The sequence below is a fragment of the Micromys minutus genome, assembly GCF_963924665.1.
Source record: "Micromys minutus genome assembly, chromosome: 2".
Classification (NCBI taxonomy): domain Eukaryota; kingdom Metazoa; phylum Chordata; class Mammalia; order Rodentia; family Muridae; genus Micromys; species Micromys minutus.
This window is the reverse complement of record NC_137971.1, coordinates 81,802,967-81,822,128: the sequence shown is the minus strand read 5'-3', so window position 1 is coordinate 81,822,128 and position 19,162 is coordinate 81,802,967. Positions and strand designations below refer to the sequence as shown.

Here is a 19,162-nt window from a genome sequence, read left to right as displayed (position 1 = left end):
ACCTGACCAATTCCCACTTATCCCTCAGGTCAGTTCTCTTTTCTCATCCATGATTAGATAAAATCCGGTTTTATAAAGTTTTCAGACACATTGTATTGCTTTCACGGCCTCACCCATTAGGGATTTCTGTTTTCCTATAACAATAAATACTTTTAAAAAATTTATGGTACTCTGTGCCATCTGGGACATTACACTTTTGCACATTGCTTTACCCTGGTTGGTAGATGTTACTGACACATGCCACAGGGACACACTGGGTGAATGGATAGAAGGGCTGAGTGAGCGGAGGGATGAATGACGTGTTATGGAACAATCAGACAGACGATGATACTCTTTACCAGAAAGAAAAGTTGAGTGAAAATTGAATTTGAAGATGAAGATAAAACATTCATCTTGGAATGTGTACCATCCTTTGGGCCAGTGACTCAGACTATCACCCAAGAGATTTGTGAAGATGGGGATCAAATTTCTGTATAATCCCAAGAAGTGCTCTGGAGAAGGCATGCTATCCCTGAACTCTGGATCTCTGTTTTTCCCACCTCTGGTTTGTTGAGCACATACAACTGAGGAGTGGCGTGAAAGGTTGTTACTGTGGAAGGACAGCTCCCTGGAGCAGCCTGAATGAGTCTCCTGAATGATTATGAGGGTCAGCTGCCGCCAGCATGCTGTTCTGCTGGATGTAAACCCAAAGGGAATACAGAGTGGGGCTTACAGACCCAGCCCCCCTCCGCCCTGTAAAGAAGTCAAGCACTAGAATCGGCCGTGTGGTCCCTCTGGTTCACTTATTTCTGCATTCCTCACTCACCAGTCATTCACCAATCTGTTTCCTCTGCTTTTGGTTTCTGCCCCACCCACCCATCTGCTACCTATTCAACCATCCACAAACAAGAATGGATGTTGGATTTATATGCAACACTCAAAGCTGAGGATCTCCTCCTCTCTGACCTTATTTTAATCCATTGTCCTCACAACCCAGAGGCTCAGGTAAGGGGACATCAGGGGTGGGGGCACTATGCTGACTAGGTACTGTTGATTAAATGCAGCAGCCTTTTCTCTGTCTTTGTCTCTTTTCCTGCTGTCCTGCTCTCTTTCCTTGCTTCCAACTCCTCGGTTCTATCTTGCTCTCTACTTTCCTGACCTCACTTCCATAATAACTTAGGGAACTGGATCCTCAACCCAATAACTAAGTAGGCAGTACAGGATTCTGCAGAGGAGGTCAGGGCCCCAAAGAGTAAGATAAACAGTTCCCTCTAGGGCACCCTATCTTTATTTTCATTGATTGCTCTTCAGTCCTGTGGAATTTGTAGAGAGGCTTAAGGCATGGGGAGAGCAAGCTTGAAAATATAGCATTTAGAAGTCAGGCAGTGATACCCTCAGCACAGCCACTATAGATGCTGTCATTTCAGTTTTCTTAGAACTGTCATTTACAAAGCTCTCCAAATGCATGCCATCCATCTGGTGTCTCAGACAAGGTTGGAACTGAGCAGGAGAGGACAAAGCAGTTCCATCAGATAGCAACATCTTGGAACATTGCCCAGGGTGCCAAGGGTCTAAGTTACAGATTCACTTACTGTTACATCTATTCAAGCATCTACTTAACATCTGCTATGGGTTGTGCATTGCTCTAGACACCTGAGAAGCAAGAGCTGGCAAAAGCCAGTGTCAAGTCCTTACAGGACTTGCTTTTTGGTTTGGGAGGACAGTTAACAGGTCGTGTGCAGGATGCAAACACGGTTCTCAGTGCTATTTAGAAATGTTAAGAGATGGTGAAGGAGCTCCAAGTGTGGGGCGGGGTGGGGGAGGGTTGGATAAGCAGACATTTAAGCAGACTTCAGCATTGTCTCAGCCTTTTGGTTAAGATCAAGCAGGGCCCTGGAAGAGGAAAGGTGCAGGCTATGTGAGCATTTTGGAGAGGAAAGGCAATGCCCACTGAAGGCATTAGTGAATAAGGTCAATAGGGACAGAGGGAATTGAGGAAAAAGTCCAAAAGAGGAGAGGTGTGGCAGTCAGATTCAGAAGTTTTCTGCCTGTTATTCATACAGCAGTCCCAGTGACAGTGACATTGGAAAGGTTAAGCAGAGTACTGTCTTGCTTTGGCTGCTACAAATAGGATAGATTGTGGAAAGGGGAGCTGGAAAACAGAGAGGACTTAGGAGCTTCTTTTAGAGACTCAAGGGACAGAGGGCTGTCTTCAGTGAACATCCATTCTTTCTATCTCATAGAATCTCTCCACTATGCCTCATGGGGTTTCTAATTTTAATTTTAATCCATTTGAAGTATTGGCAAATATGTGTGGATAGGAGTTTGTGAGTATGGGTGCTGGAAGACGCCAGAGCTGTCCAATCCTTTGGAACTAGAGCAACAGATCATTGTCAGCTGCCTGATGTAGGTGCTGGGAACCAAACTGATGTCCTCTAGAGGACCAACAAGTGCTCTCAATGATCGAGCCATCTCTCAAGCACCAGGCCTGGTGGTTTCTAACACATGTAACGCCATGCTAGATACTGGCTGTCATGGGCATATCATTGTGGGACTTTGGCCCTAACAGGAAAACAAAGTGTGTTATAGGAGGTCAGTGGACAGTTAGGAAGCCAAGCATGCTCAGCAAATCTAGCATAAATGGAGCCAACACTGCAGTCTTGCAGTAGCCCTGTTGTGCAGGCCAGAGTAAGCTTCAAGTCATGGCCATGATTATACCAAGTATTGGCCTATAAGGTGAGCAGTTCAGTCTGGAGGACAATAGGGCAGTGTTCTTGAGGCTGGAACCTAAGGGAGTACATGATGATGATACTAATAGATCTGGGGAGAGCTGGGGCCAGGGTCTGACAGCTGGGAGGAGGATGTACATGGGGACATGGGGCTGATGGAAGTGTAGCTGGTTTCCGGGGTGTTACTGTGAAGATTGTGTTTGAAGGGATTGAGACTGACATGAACACAGGCAGGTTAGGCTGGGGATGGAAGCCCAGCAAGACTGTCCCCTTGGGCGAGGACCCCTGGGGTATAGGTAGCAGGAATGCTGTTGGGATGTACCTAGAGGTACAGCATCTGGGAGGGCAGTAATGTGGGGGCTCCAGTGGCTAACAAGGTCAGCAGGATAAATGAACATTTATTATTGGCATAAACCCCTGATGTCACTTGTCACTTGAAACCAACTTTGAACAAAATTCATAAAGTGGCCTGGATTCTGCGCAGAGTAAGACTAGGATGTAGTGGTCATAAGTGGTCATAGTCATAAATGATTTTCACACGCTTCTGGCAGGGGAGGGGGTATTAGACTGTAGAGATAGTAGGTCAGCAGCAGGCCCTCGTCTATCCCAGCCTCTCCTCCTATACAGGGGAAGTTGGAGACCTAGAGAAGAGGCACATAGGACCCTAAGCCATTATATCTTATTGAGGTTGTTAAGATTGGAGTCTGGACCCTGACAGCACTACATCTACACTACCATTTATCTCAATAGCAGTAACACTGCAAAACCCAGAAAGAGAGCCCAGTGTGGTCACACTTGGAAGAGGAACAAAAAAGGTTTTGTTCCTTTGTGCCTGAAGGTTTACATTAAAATAGAAGGAAACAAGTAGCATAACTAACTAGTCCTGGTCAAAGTGTGGTCCTATCCATTGTCTTTGTCTCAGCTCCAGTCTCTCCTGCAACGTCGAATGACAAGTTGTCAGAATTGTGCATTTTTCCCCCCTGGGGACACCCTCTCCTGGACAGCACCAGGCTTCAGGTCTTGGGTGAACTCCCACTTCTTGGAGACAGTTGTTTGATAACCTGATAATCAAGCCACTTTAGTTTCTTTAGAGTATGTACATTCCTGCCAGGATGTCTGCATATAGAGTGTCCACACCTATAGCAAGAAAAAGCTAAGCATCTCATTGAACTCATGCTACCGAAATGTCTGTGCTTTACTTTATGCATTTACATACCTTGGCCAATGAAAGAGGAGATCCTATAAAAAGGGCAATTTACCCATCTTCATCATTATAAAACTGGGGCTTGAAGCAGAGTGGATACTGTACATGTCTCTCTCTTGACCTTGACTAAGATTACCCTGAAACTGCTCTCAGAGATGGTTGACTAGAGAGTCCTGTCCGTGGGTGGGGCCAGGTGCATTCATGTGGCTTTCTTTAAGAACAGTTTCTGACAGTTTTCATTCACAGCCAGTTGAAAATCTCACTAGCTTCAAAGCTGCCTGGTACCATGACAAGGAAAACCTTCCCCTTTCAGAAGGAGAACAGCACAGGAAGACCCATAGCCTCCAGCAGGCACTTGGAATGTGTGAGTGTGCAGGGGAGGGGCTTAGGTCCATTGCTTAGCCTAAGGTTTGGTCTCTGGGGACTCTACAGACCTACTTATGTGTTCCCCTGATGTCTCAATGACCCCAAAGCCACTTCTTGAAGAATAGTCTAGAAGACTTGTCATAGTCGTGGTGCTGGAGTTGGGGCTCATTTCTTATTATTGTAGAAGAGGCTCCAAAAGCAAACTCTGTTCCTTTGACCCAGGCACCGCTGCTCTGGAGCAAAGCTGGGCTCAGGAGCAGCAATACGAGGGGAGGCAGGCACAACAGTGCTGCTGCTTCCTTTTCTGCTTGTGGTTGGGAAATATGTGAGTTTGGAATTCATCACCCCGTCTTCTTATCATCAGTATTAATCAAGTTTAATATTCCTTGGGGTAAATTCTGAGACTATTATTCCACTTCCTAAATTCTTTCTAGGATCAAAACTCATTATTATTTACTAGTAAAAAAAAAAAAAAACTTACCAGTAGGAAAAGTCCCCTATTTTTAATATATCTTGGCTATGTGTATTTTAGACCCACATTGTCAGATTCTAAGGAAGAATTCTGTTGGAGTTTATCTAGAATTCCTCTTTTTAATAGTAAATTGGTACTTTTCAGCATTAGAATGATCTCTTGATTACCTTGGCCTTTCTTAATTACTTTTAGTAGTATTTTATAATTTTCCCAGTCAAGAGCTTACACAGAAGAGTCATTGTCATTTTTCTTATGTATTTTATTGCTCTTGTTGAAGGTCTTTTCTCCTCTGTCCGCCCCATATGCTGTTGATTGGAACTACACCTCACTTTTGTATATTTATTGACAAATTTTTAAGTGCCTTTATAACTTAAGGACGATTTATTTGTAAACATTGTATGGGCAGTGAATAGCAAACTCATCCTGTATTCGCAGAAGAACTAGAAGGAGCTACCAGTACAGTGTCCGGGTAGACACAGATGCATTGGTTCTTGGTTTGGCCAGGGAATCAGGTTAACGTATGTGTGGTTGTGGGAGTCGGTGAACAAAGGAGAGGTGAGTTTTACTCTGTGGCCGCATGCTTCATAGTGACAGTCTTTTTTCTGACACTTCTCTCAGATGGCTTTCTTTCTACTCCACATCAGATTTCTAATGTAATGATGAATCCAAGTGGTGAAACTGGGCATCTGCTCTCACAGGTCATGTTTTCCATGGGTTAAGCATAGTATTGATGAAACTCTGTTCCCATAAGAGGCAAGCTGATTGACTGGCCAGTCTAAGGAAAGCCCCTTTTAGTCCTAGTTTGACCAATGTTTTCTTTTCCTTAGTTAGTATTGAATTTTATCAATTTATTTTTTGTCTATTGGTAATAGTCATAATTTTCTACTTTGTTAATGTGGTGAGTTTCATTGTAATAGCCAGTCTGTATTATTCTTCTTATTGATACTGGATTCTGTTGTCTAATTTAGCATATTTTATTTTATTTTTGTTATATATATAGGATAGATAGGTTTATATATTTTCATTCTTGTGCTGTTCTTTTTTAAAAAAAATATATTTTACGTGGTGGTGGTGTATGTACGTGTGTGTGTGTCTGTGTGTGTGGTGTGTATGTGGGGTGTGTGTGTGATGTGTGTATATGGTGTGTCTGTGTGGTGTGTGTGCAGTATGTGTATGGTATGTATGTGGTATGTGTGTGGTATGTGTGTGGTGTGTGTGTGGTATGTGTGTGATATATGTACAGTATTATGTGTGTGGCCTGTGTGTGCAGGTACACATGCTTCTGTACATACCCATGGATGCTAAACAGTTCTGTTCACTTAATTCTTGTTCTTCTATGGATGCATCCAGCATGCCAACCATTGTGCAGTGGCATTTGCTTACCTTTGGGTATTTCCAAAATCCTCTTTATCTTTGGTATTCTTTAATCTTCTTAATTTTCTAAGATGCATGGGCCTTTTGTATTTATTTTGCTTGACATTCATTGTTATTTCTGGATTTGAAAGCTACTCTCTTCGACTGCTGCATCATACGTGCGCTCTCTTGCCTTCTTGGAGCTGTGATGAAATGCTCACTAGACCATACCACTTTTTGCCCTTAGCCTTAGTTTTCTCATTTTTAAAAGTGTCCTCTGAGCTGCATTTTGGATAATTCCTTTGTTCTATCATTTGACACACCATTACATCTTTTAATTCTTTTTGGTTCTTTCTTGGAGCTACATGACTATAATTTGCAGCCTTTGTTTCTTGAATCTGTTTCCAAGAACTCTATTTTGTTTCTTGGAATGAAATTTTCTAATTGAGATCTGTCATCATTTCCCTAACGGACGATGCAAAGCCAACCCACAACTTCTATGGGGGTCATGCCACGGTGATTAATTCTCGTCGTTTATGGCTGACATTTTGCAGAGAAGGTTCATTTCTCATTTTTCTATGCATTGAGTTTCGTTTCTTCTGGACTTGTATTTGATTCTTCCTCTTGGATAATCTCTAGGCTTTAGTACCTGTCTCCCTTCCCCTCCACACAAAAGATACACATTTGTGTGACATCTCACAGATGCTATCAGTAGAACATTCCCTTGATACCTCATCCTATTTTGGCCTTTTCAGATTTATTTTTTTTCCAGATCAGTGATATATTTTTTAAGGCCATAAAGTGATTCATCTTCATTGTCAGCTTCACTGGATTTTGAAGCAGCTGGGAGATACTTGTCTATGGTGTATTTCCAAAGGGGTTTAGTTGAGGAGCCAAGACTCATCCTGAATGTTGGTAGGGTTTAGGGCCTTTAGTCTAGGGTCTGGGCCTAAATAAAAGGGAAAGAATGAGAAAGCCAGCTGAGTGCTTGGGTTCATCACTTTGCTTCCTGATTGTGGACACATGAACCTTGTCCTCCTGAAGCTGTGACCTCCTACCATGATGGCTACACAGCCATGCATGAGCCAAGATCAACCTTTTAATTCCTTAAGTTGCTTTGTCAGATATTTCATCATAGAAACAAGAGTAGTAACTGATACCTATAAATAAATATCTCAATACTTAAAGAAAATCAATTTTCATGGAAAACTATCTAGACTATCTGATCTATCTTTTTACTGAAATTAAAAATGTAATGTTTGTTTTCTGTGTAAGAAATGGGTTCTAAAATAAACAAATAGAAAGAAAGAAAGAGGGAGATAAAGAATGATACTTAGATAAATGGGCTCTGTTGCAAACTAAAAGTTAGCTGTTGAAAAACAGTGATGTACTGTGGAGGATTTGCAGAGAAGGTAGTGTTTTTAATCCCCATTCAACTTTTTAGCCATGTAATTTAGCAAAGTAAAGGGGTTCTGTTTTCTTTCTACCTCTCTGAAATAGGGACAGCAGTGGCCCTGATTGCTTTAGATATTTGAGAGTGTAAATATGCTTATTTATTCAAAACAGTAAAGTTCTTGGCACATAGTTACGTGCCAGATATAACAATCAATTGCATTTAAGCTATAATGAAATGAAAGACAGCCCACTGCTTCATAAAAAGTAAAGATGGCTCCAGTTAAGTGATGACAAGGTACCATTGGTTAGAGCATGACAAAAGGCATATTGGAATTGCATGACTGTAGCAATATTGGCTGTTGTTATGCATGGATTTGTCAGAGCAGAAATGGCCATCATGGTGACAGATTCAAAGTCTCAGAATGGATAGAACTTTATTCAAGCCCACCCTCACTCTGACTGAGCTCCTATTCTGTGATAGACACTGCGTGCTAGGAATAGTGATAAGTCTTGTTGATGCAGCATTCTACAGAGTTCTGGCCTTCATGTTTGAGGTCTAGACAGTTAACTTGAGTAGGCAGATGCAGACAGTGTATCTGACATACCCTTAAAAGGGGAATTTCTAAAGGGTCCCCTTAAAGGATTCTTTATGCACATTACAGCGATCTCAGTAGTGTGCTGAGAATAATTGTGCTTGCTCACACTCTGGTTTATTCTGTTTATAAACTCAGAATGAGTCAAGCCCCAGAGTCAGTTATGTCTTGTCTATGATTTCTCGTCACTACTAAGTTGGTGAGAACACTTTACTATTGTAACTGAGCCAAGGTTCTGATTCAGGTTTACTTCTCTGCTGAATGTCCCATAATCTTTCAGTCACACAGGAGCTGGAATGGTAGTTGTTTCTTTAGGGCTAATGCTGCTAATCACAGAAATATCTTAGTGTTTGTGCTTGTTCAATGCATGCTTTCTGTCCTATGCTACTATTCCCAAATGCCAAGATATTTTCTCATAGTGTGAGGTTAGAAAATCCAGTATCAAGAACCTCCCAAGCTTTGTATCTGGAGAGGTACGTCTTTGCTTCCAAGATGATTCCTGAATTCTGCATCCTCCAGAGAGGAGAAAGAACTGGTCCCCATGTGGCAGAAGATGGAAAGATCAGGAGAGCAAACCCATTTTGTGAGCCTTTTATGTGATAGTATTCATCTGTTTTCAGGGATTTCACTCTTATAATTACTTAGCTCTCTAGACTCTATCTTCCAGGGCTACTACATTGGCTATTAGATTTTTATCAACCCTGATGGGAACTTGAATTTTCAAATGATAGCAATTTCTATGTATTAACTTGTCTTTATATTCAAATTTCATTTGCTTCTTTCCAATGCATTTAACAGAGCCTTTTGAGGGGAGAGCAGATTTTTGACATTTTGGTAAGAAATCAGGCACATGAAGGGGTGCCATGAAACTTCTCAGGTAGTATCTCTTTAATTGACATTTGGGGTCAGGGTAGATTCTTAGATTGTTAATAACTTCTGTTATTACTGTTATTCAGGCGTTGTATGGTTACCCTTAGGGTAATCTAACAACACAAAATGGGGTCCAGTCTGACTTTAAAGATGAAAACAAAATATCCGCTGAAGCAGAAGCAGCCATGGATTTCTGTGGCTTCTGTGTTCTGAGATACCAAGGCCACATAGTAAATAAACTCCAGTGAAGGGTTCAGGACAGGAAGGACCCACAGCCTGTCTCATCCTTGTTGTTGGTGTTTTCCTATCATCCTTTCATGGACTAAGGAGAAAGAAAAATGCATCCATAAAGATATAAGATATTGTAAATTCTCCTCCCTGTGTCCTCCATCTCGAGAGTACATAGACCCCTTTGACCTGGGTCTTCAGTGAGACTCAGAAAAGGAAATAGCCTGCCCAGTGTGACCTCTGAATGTGATTTATGAAATATGATGTATCCAAATTTTCTCCACATTGGAGCTATTCAATTTTCTCTAATGGCCTTTATTTGAGAGTTATGTCTGTTCGTGGCAGTTACAACCAGTAAGTCATTAGTTGAGAACATGGTGATGGTTAATTTTAGCACCCTGGGATCTGGGCCCAGTGGGGAAGGTCTCTCTCTTCTGCAAATCAAAGATAAGTAGCATTTGAGCACTTGGATAATATTTATATCAGGGAAAGTTAGAAAGCAAGAAGTAATCATTTAAAGTTTGAAGAAGAAAAGGTCTTTGAATACTTAGAGTTGAGTTGGCAGAATGGCCTCTGTCTTCTTTCTGCATTTATGTCCTTTGCCAGAAGAGAAAGAGACATGGAACAATCTTTATACAAAGTACCCACTAATAATACACACACACACACACACACACACACACACACACACACACACACACACGTGATTTTACTGGTATATACAGAATTCCCATTTTATACTAATTATGTATTATATTCCACATTATAGAGAAATATAACCTGATGTTCAAGGTCACACACTAGTGAACTTGGAAGTCTAAACTCTTCCCCTCCCCCCTAATGTATATTTTTAGTTCACAAAGCTCTGGTACGCAAGGCTCAAAAGTCCCGGCAAGCCTCTTTGCAGGGAATACTCAACCTCAGGACTCAGAGTTCAGTCCGTCTGCCCTCAGTTATAATCTTTTGCAGAATCTCCAGGTTCATTAAGTGCCAGGAACAATAGGCTCCTGTGCAGTTTTCAAAGCACAGGGAAGCTGGGTAATCATTGCCCCAGAACCAGGGAGGCTGTATTTCAAGACACACCATGGAGGTAGCCATAGGTTTCCTGATTCCAAACAAGACATTTGATTGAGGCCACATGGTGGTTTGCTTGGATGGGTGATACCATGTAGAGAATGGGTGGTGTATAAATCAGGCACTGGGAAACATGGGCTCTAGTAGGGACATCTTGCTCATGATGCCATGTGTCTTAGTTAGAATTACTCCTGCTGTGATGAAATACCATGATTAAAACAACTTAGGAGGAGTCTATTTTACCCACAGTTCCAGATAACACTTCATTATCAAAAGCAGTGAGAGCAGGGACCTGGAGGCAGGAGCTGATGCAGAGACTATGGAGGGATACTGCTCCCTGACTTTCTCCCCACGTTTTGCTCAGCCTGATTTTTAAATAGACCCTCGGACTACTAGCTAAGAAATGACACCTCCTACGACAGGCTGGCCCATCCTCCATTGATCACCAATTAAGAATTTCCTTATAGTTAGATTTTGTTGAGGCATTTTCTCAATTGTGGCTCCCTCCTCTTATCTGATCTGTCTCACTCCAAAGGACAGTACTCAATCAGAACCCTTGTATTTATTTTCCTCACTACTCTGCTTCCCTGTCCTTGATAACCACAGCAAATACTAAAAGCAGGCATGGATGTACCAGATGTATAACCGGGCACCAAAACTCCTTTCTCCTGCAGACACTGTGAGGCCACGGCTGGTCTTCCTACAGCTCTCTCCTAGGCAAAGGCTTATTGGGTTTTCTTGAGGGATAACAAGCAGTTTATTGGACATGTGTGCATGTCTGAAACATAGCTGTGATCTTTAGCAATCTTGATCTTCCCCTCACCCCTCTGAACCTGTCTCTCCATATGTGTATCATACATGGCTGTGGAGGCCTAGAGGGGCTAAGACTTGTTTTGTGAGTCCTAAGGTCTGTTCTGCCCTTTCCCTGTTTCTGTTACTTACCTGCAAAACGGGGTTGACATAGTGACTAAACTCAGGGAACTCTTCTAAAGACTGAGTGCGCAGTTTGTAGGGCAGTGTCTTACAGCCATTAAATGTTTATCCTGCTCCTTTTTTCATGGTTATTTGTGGCACCTTGGATTACCATAAACTGTAATATCCTAAGAGTATGATTTAAGGTACCCTAAGAAGACTGGATTGTTTATTCCTTATCACCAGTCTCTATCCTGACTAGTTAGCCACATAGTTTCATAGATAGAATTTTTATGGCCTTTTAGGTAAGGTCTTGAAGGTAGATAGATAGATTCCATTCACCAAGCAGAGGATTCAGACCCTGTGTGTGTTTTGCTGAAACTGTTGTGTGTTACACAGGGCTGTGGAGGCCTAGAGGCGTTAAGACTTGTTTTGTGAGTTCTGAGGTCTGTTCTGCCTGCTTCTTGGCCCTTGTGGCCTGACAGCTGTGAGGAGCCACCATGCTTTCTCTAAGGGTCCTGATTGAATTCTCCAGGGAGCCAGAGCTTTCTATATTTCATGAGGCTCAGTCTGTTAGGGAGAGCCAGATGGCAGCTTGCTTAGTTTCTTGCATGTCCCCTGGGAATAAGAGTCCTTGAAGTATCTGATCGCTGTAGGATGCCTAGCTCCAATGACTATCCCTATTCTTACCCCAGATCTGAGCCCCAAGTTCAGATGTTGAAGGAGATTCACTGTTACCTGAAAAGCTCTTCTCTATTCTTTCTTTTTCTCCTATGTTTGCAGGACTCTAGCATTCTCTCTGGAAGCTTCCATCATCTTCTGAATTACGCCATTAATGCTGCCTTTTTCTTGCTTGAGTCCATCAATGGCTCTTACCCAATCATCTCCAATGGCTGATTGATATTTGTAACTGCTTTAAAAGCTTCAGGATACAAATGCCCATTCTTTTCTGTTTATATATAATCTCATGAAAATTCATAATGGCAGGGTTATTTCTCAGACTTAGGAAGAAGGGGTATATGTTTAAAGACCAAAGGAACAATTTTTGTTCACGGGCTGTCTTAATGCCTACAATATTGAAGATTCCCATTGTGCAGTTGGCAAACAGATATGGGGGCACTAGAAAAGTCCTATTTGCTTCCTGAACGAAGCCATATTCTCTAAGAGACTTTTTAGCTCGAAAGGTGGACTGACAGAGAGAGTGGGCTGTCAAGATTGTTACCTCACTTTTATCCTGTGCACTCTGAAGTCATGGAGAAAGAGGGACCAGAGCATGTCTGATAGTCCTCCTCCCCCAAGCAGCTGCCTAGCACTACTTCTGGAGCTGAGTGTTTTTCAGAGTATTTACTGTCTCTTCTTTGTGGTCAGTTCTACAGAACTCAGCAGATTAAACAACCCCAGCTGTGCTATGAGCTGTCCCCAGACTGTTCCATTAGATAAGAGCAGAAACACCCTTTGCTGCTGGTTTTAGTGGAGTACTTTACTGTAAATAGTCTCAGCTTCCTGCAGGAGAACAGTTACCTTAGCCAAATGGAGATGAGCTAAAGCTGTCTCTAATGGGAGCTGGGAACAGAACTAAGCCACATAAATTGATCTATTAAGTTGAATTAAGTCCAAGATACTCAAGACTTCAAGTCCTCATGAACAGACACTCACGGTGTGGGAGACACAGCATCCAGGGAAACAGTGACTGAAAGTTTAAGACAGAATCCATGCAGTGATGTAGTGGAGGGCAGAGGATTCTTCTTTCCTGTTTACATCTCCATGTGTCCTTTCCACCTCATTTAAATTTCCTGACTCCACTTCCTAAGAAAAAAGGCATTCCCTCTGTTCACCTACCCAAGTACAGTATCAGAGCCCTTTGCCTGTACTTAATCCTCAAAGAGCTTCCGGAGTAGGAATAGTTGAGGGAACCACTGTCACAGACGGATGTTGATTTTCCAAAGTCATGTGATAATTAAGTAGACTCCAGGTTTGAATTTATCATCCTCTTTGTTTTAAACTCTCTTCCATAATTAGTAAGAAGCAGGGTATCCCTTTGAATCTGTTCTTGGTTTTCTGATAGACAATGTGGCTTTGGATTGCTCTTAATTTTGTGAACCTTTGCTCAGAGGATAGGTGGGACTCAGGGCTTTGGGATGCTGGAAATAAGTAGACATCAACAGGAAGTGGAGAAATGGGTGGGGGGATTCTGTGAGAGCTGCATTCTGAGCAGTTCTTACTACTAAAGGTAAGGGTAGCAGCCATACTTGATGCTTTAACTGGGGCTTTTAGTGAAGGCCTCTGGAGATGGGCATAACCTCTGGGGAAGGGAGTCACGCTTATCATCTTCATGTTCTCAGCATCTGTCTTCCAGTCTCAGATGGGAACTTTAGTGTGTCTCTTCAGTACACACTTCTCTATAAGACGGCAGTAAAATACGATGTGTTAATCATATATGAAGCACTTTAAAGATCACCTGGAACACAGTTCATGCTCCATGAATATTAGCTATTAAAATTGTTATGAAATCTTCATAAATATCACCTAGGTTGATTGTCTGGTATTTACCATCCGGTCTTCCAGATAGTTTCTCTCATCTATTTGCCATCCTCATGAGTGAATGCTACAGTACTACAGAGACCCCTGGCTCTGTGGTGGTCATTGTGTAGGGTCCTGAGCCTAGTCCCACCCTGAAAATGAAAAATCTTAACATTGAGCCTTTGACTAGGTTAGTAATACATAAGAACTCAAATGTCTCCAAGGGACATCCTAGCCTGTGGAAAGTCAGGATGTAAGAGAATACCTAATGAAGGGTTGTTGGTCTGTGGGCCCCACCTGCATCACTTCTGGGTAGCTGTGAATGAAACACCCACTACTCCTGTCTGAAGACACACACGTAATGGATTAGAAATGGCTGCCATAATGTTGTGGTCTTCTAACAATATTTCTGAAATCTTGTCAGAGAAACTCTAACATTTATCTGCATCTAGGTTTTGGCTCATAACTACTGTCCTTCCTTGGGGTCCCTCAGATTCAATGAACTCAGATCCAGGGCTTCCTCTAGTGTTTTATGGCTTCCTTTTCCTTGGCTTGCAGAATCCTTCAGTTTATACCATAAAGGACCTTGATGTTGTCAACCATCTTACTGCCAGTCTTCTAACCTACCCTAGACTTTAATCCCTTGTAGGTTTGCCTTGCCTCTGGGTTATCAGGCTCATAGGACAATAACATGCTGCTCAGAGGAGGCTAAACACAGTCTAAGATGGGGTCCCAGCCAGTGTTCCTCTAGGTGAGAAATGGTAGGTGCAGGACTGAGGCTGTGGTTCTCAAAGTCTTGGGCACACAGATGCTACTGGGAACCATGAGGACTTGAGAAAGGGGATTTCCATCCTCTTGTGCACCCAAGCACTGCTGGGGACCTTGAGGATTTGGGAATGGGGGCCTGAGGGTCTGTGACGAGCCAGGGCTCTGGTTTAGTTCTATGCTATATCATGGTCTTCTTAGTAGGATGTCAATGGTCACATGTTCCGAGACAGGTATCTAATCAGGAGATAGTTTGAATACCTGCTGTTCTCAGTTATGAGTTTTATCAGGGTTCTGAACTTTGCTAATGACTTAGCTTTTCTTCTGTCTGGTAGCACAATCCACTGCCTCACAATTCCCTCTTCAATATGTTTTGTTTGTTTGTTTGTTTTTGCCTCTTTTTCTTCATGAAAAAGATAGAAATAAGATAGAATGGTCTCATGTTGTCATCTCATCACAATTAGATTTTACCCTGGGAAACTGGGGCTTTTCTTTATAGTCTCTGTGTTCTAGGACCTTCTTGATCCAGAACATTGCAGACAATTGCCAATGCTCTTGGTTGCCCACCAGAATGACATGGTAAAGCCATATAGCTGAAGATACCATCCATTTGGGTTATAAGACATTGAGAAATCAAGTTAGAGCTGAGCTGGAATTTTCTTCCTGCTGGTTCATTTTTGTGGCATTGGAAGGTGCTATTTAAGCTGCTAGAGGAGGAAAAGAATCATCAATGTTCCTACACAATTGTGCGTCTGTGGGCTACAATGAGGACTTGCCTGGAAAGATATATCTACCAGGGTAACAGTATTGCTATTAAAACAGTAGTTATCCACACTCTGCTTGGATTAGAGGACCACTCTACAGGAAGAAAAGGAAAAGGGAATATGGAGAAAATTCCTTCTGAATCACTATAGGGAAGATGTCAGAGCAGATCAACAGCTGGGCGGTTAGTTTTATGAGGGAGGATGACCAACCCTGTAACATGTTGCCTTGAGGTTCAAGAAGGCCAAGTGCACTCTCAGGTCCAGAATGGGAAGTTTCGAAACCATTCGCTTCTTTCCATTGGTATGCTATTGGCTGAACAGAACAGAGACCTTTATGTCCACTGACTTAACCGACAAGAATTGATATGATCTTAGATGTAGGAAGTGTAGAGGCAGGCCAGACTACAGAGAGTTCATGATCTGGGACCCAGATAATTTTTCTCTGCACATCAGCTCTGTTCTGCAGTTAGCTTCTCTCATGACTATGTAATGCTCTTATTGAAGTAGAAGTGAGTTATCTTCTGGGACTAATTGGACACTGTCTCTCTCAACTGGTGGTGCTGCTTAGAATAAAAAAAAAAAACTTTTCCTAAGATCTACTCTGTCATGACTCAGTGGCCTGAACTGAGCTTTAGGTCACATCCTGAGCTCTGTACTTGCTGTTCAAGTGAAATGATGTCATTTAAAGTGAAGTGCATTGGCTGCTTTTTAAGTATGCGTATGTCCTGTACAATATTGGCTGACTTGTGTATCCCAATGTTAGTCACACACCAAAAGGGTAAATATTTGACAGTCGGACAAAGGGAAAGATCACAGGGGGTAAGTAAGCTAGGGATTTAGAAATAAGGTCACATCTGAGTCCTGCCTTACTTGTGTGAGGACATCAGATTGTGAATCAGCTCAGAAGAGGAGCTTCTCTCTCACCTACTTTGGCTTCTTATAACCCAGATTTGAGAAGTAAAGAGACTCTACCTCTTCTCTTAACAGACCCATCCTGGCTTGTCTTTTCAGGGTCCAGACCGTTGTGGACAGGCATTGCTGCAGATTGGGATTAACATGATGGCACTACCTGGAGGCCAGCACCTGGATTCCATTCCTCTGCAAGAGCAGAGGTAAGTCACACAGCTTAGCCTACCCAGAAGAGAACTGTTAAGTGTGCCTGCACCCGCTAGAAAGTCCACACAGAGCTGCCAGTGCATGTTTGACTTGGCAGAGGCCATGGTGGAAGTTCAGGATCTCAGATCTAAGCCTGATGAGCTTTCTGTGGCTGCCCCAGTTGACATGAAGACCCTGTGTGTCTAGACAGTCTTTAGGCTCAGGCACTGGGATAGTTGGTGACTCCGGTGTACATACACTTGGCCTCTAGAGGAGCCTTGCAGCCTGGTGTTTTAGACTTTCGACAGCTGGGCTAGCTTTGGATCCCAGATACCCTCCATCATCATAGGAGCTTTGTCTTCAGCCCCACCAGACAGCAATAATTAAAATACTGTTTCTTTTCTGATTTGTTGAGATCTTTTGATAGACTGTTTAAAGAAAATATAATCCCCCTGAGTCCTTTTGTGTTCTATTCTGTTATGTTTTGTTTTACTTATATCTCTTTTTTCCCATAGCTGCAACTTTTCACCAGATTTTTTAGAAATATTAAGTTGCTTCACTTTTGTTTTTGTGCTGCTCATCTGACTTTTGAATGTGTGTGTGTGTGTGTTGTATAGATAGATATATTAATAGATAAATGATGAATGATAGGTGGGTACACAGAAGATAATTTGGCTTTTACAATAAAAAGAATGGGCCAGATGGTAGTGGCATACACTTTTGATCCCTTGGGATGAAGATGCAGGCAGATCTCTGAGTTCAAGGCCAGCCTGGTCTTTAGAGTGAGTTCTAGGACAGCAAAGGCTACACAGGGGAACCCTGTCTCAAAAAAAGAAAAAAAGGAATGAATTGTTTGTTAAAACTCCCTAGAGTCAATCTCTCTCTCTCTCTCTCTCTCTCTTTCTGAAGGTATGGTCAGTTCTCTTAAAGCCATTGTTAGAAGAGGCATAGGAATTTGATACTCAGTTCTTGCACATTCCCTAGGACACAGAAGACCATTAGAAGTGTAATTTAAGGTTTTCTGTACAGCCAGAAGCAGATAATAAGAGGTCATATCTTTGTAGTCTGTATGGTGAAACTCAGACCATGGTAAAACATTGCTGTCAGGATGCCTGAGAGATGGGGCAGCTTCAGCTTGGGATAGTGGTGGTAGAGCGTTCCTGAGATGATCAAGTGTGGTCATCCATGGTATGTGGCTACCTGGATTTACGACTAGGTTTTACTTCTTAGTCATCATGTGACTGGCGAAAATTCTGGAGCCTCATCTGTCCTCCAGTCCCTTCGTGTTTGAAGCATAATGGCAGTGCATCCCATGCAGGGGTGATGTAGGGCGAATCCAATTAATATATGCAAAATATCAGAGCTATGTAAGAGACTACTATTTACTGCTGAGCTGCCCACCCCTGCTCTGTGTGACATTAAATTGGACTATGAAACACCAACATTTCTGGCAAGGGTCCTGAGCCTGTCCTAGGTCTGGGGAAGTGATTGGAACAGTGGAGAGGCCAGACTGCCCCAGCTTGACTCTGGCCTGACATCACTGAACTTCAGTTTTTTGTCTGTGAACTATGAATAATTTATACTTATATCAGTAGTTTTTTTAAATGAGACTATATATTCTCTCTGTGTGTCTCTGTATCTCTGTCTGCATGTCTCTCTCACACACAAATAGGGTGCAAGGTAAAGCCTGCTGGAGCATAGGAACTCCTCAACCATTAGATTCTTCAGATAAGGAATAGTACCCCCCCCAAAGGATACAGTTGTATCTTGGTAGTCTTTATGTCTCTTTGGTTCCATATTGACCTTCCTTTTCCTCTTCCCAACTTCCAATATACCCTCTGAAGTTTTAAGGGGAAGCAGAAGTTAGATTTATGAACATGATATAGGAATCTGTCTTGCCTTATGCAGTAGGCACCCTGGGAACTCCAGGTATTCGGACTGGGTGTAAGAGCTGTGACCTGTGCAAGGGGTTGCAGTGTTGTATTCCTGATGGGGGCAGTAGGTCAGTTCAAGAGACTGGGAGGCATGTTTCCTTTTGCATATTCCTAACCTAGCATTGCAAAGCTAATTGAACATACTGAGTGATAACTGGGCATGGTGGCACATGCTTTTAATCCCAGTACTTGGGAGGCAGAGGCAGGTGGATCTTTGGGTTTGAGGCCAGCCTGGTCTACAGAGTGAGTTCCAGGGCAGCCAGGATTACGCAGAGAAACTCTGTTTTGGAAATAAAAGCACAAAAAACTGAAAAAGGAAAGGAAAGAGAATACTGGGAGATCAAAACAAAACAGAGCAAAACAAAATACTGGGTCTGGAGACCCATCGTGTGTGTTGTGGGCTTTGCTCACAGAGAAAGCTAGTCCATGCTTACAGGATATTAGTTTGCTTAGCTTGTTCAGTTGAATACTATATTGTTGGCAGACAGTAGCCGACTACTGTTACTGCAGAGGCCTCTCTAGCACTGAACTGCGCTATGGTCCTCACAGCTAGATAAAGGGCTGGCCTTAACCCAACCCATCACCTCATTGGCTCACATACACAGCACTTTCTATGACATGTTGCTGCTCATGGCGCTTTCACCGTGGCCTATACAATCACTGTTATCTTTATGAATCGGCCTTTGAGGCAGTGTTCAAAGTCCAGGGTAGATGCTAGGAGGCCCGTGGAGGTCAGTATTTGTGTAAGGGAGAGTGCTTAAACTGGATCGTGACGGTGGCTCACCTGACCTCAGAGGGAGCTTTGGGATCAGAGTGGTTCGTAGGTCCAAGTGACTAGGACTTGAGGCTCCACCTTGCTTTGTCACTGGAGAGTAAAACAGAAGCCAGTGGGCTGGGACACCTCTTCTG

At 42.7% G+C, this 19,162-nt stretch overlaps 1 protein-coding gene across 2 annotated transcripts in view; it reads left to right on the top strand.

Annotated features, from left to right (window-relative positions):
- INSC (INSC spindle orientation adaptor protein) overlaps positions 1-19,162 on the top strand; it is a gene marked incomplete at its 5' end in the record, with an annotated part of 108,716 nt that overhangs the window by 9,412 nt on the left and 80,142 nt on the right. Inside the window, one exon of one of the 2 annotated variants that reach the window (XM_080911384.1) lies at positions 16,236-16,336. In XM_080911384.1, the coding sequence (XP_080767510.1) occupies positions 16,236-16,336 (101 nt within the window). Of the gene's footprint in view, positions 1-16,235; positions 16,337-19,162 lie in introns of those variants that run through there. The other variant, XM_080911385.1, reaches the window with a different exon arrangement.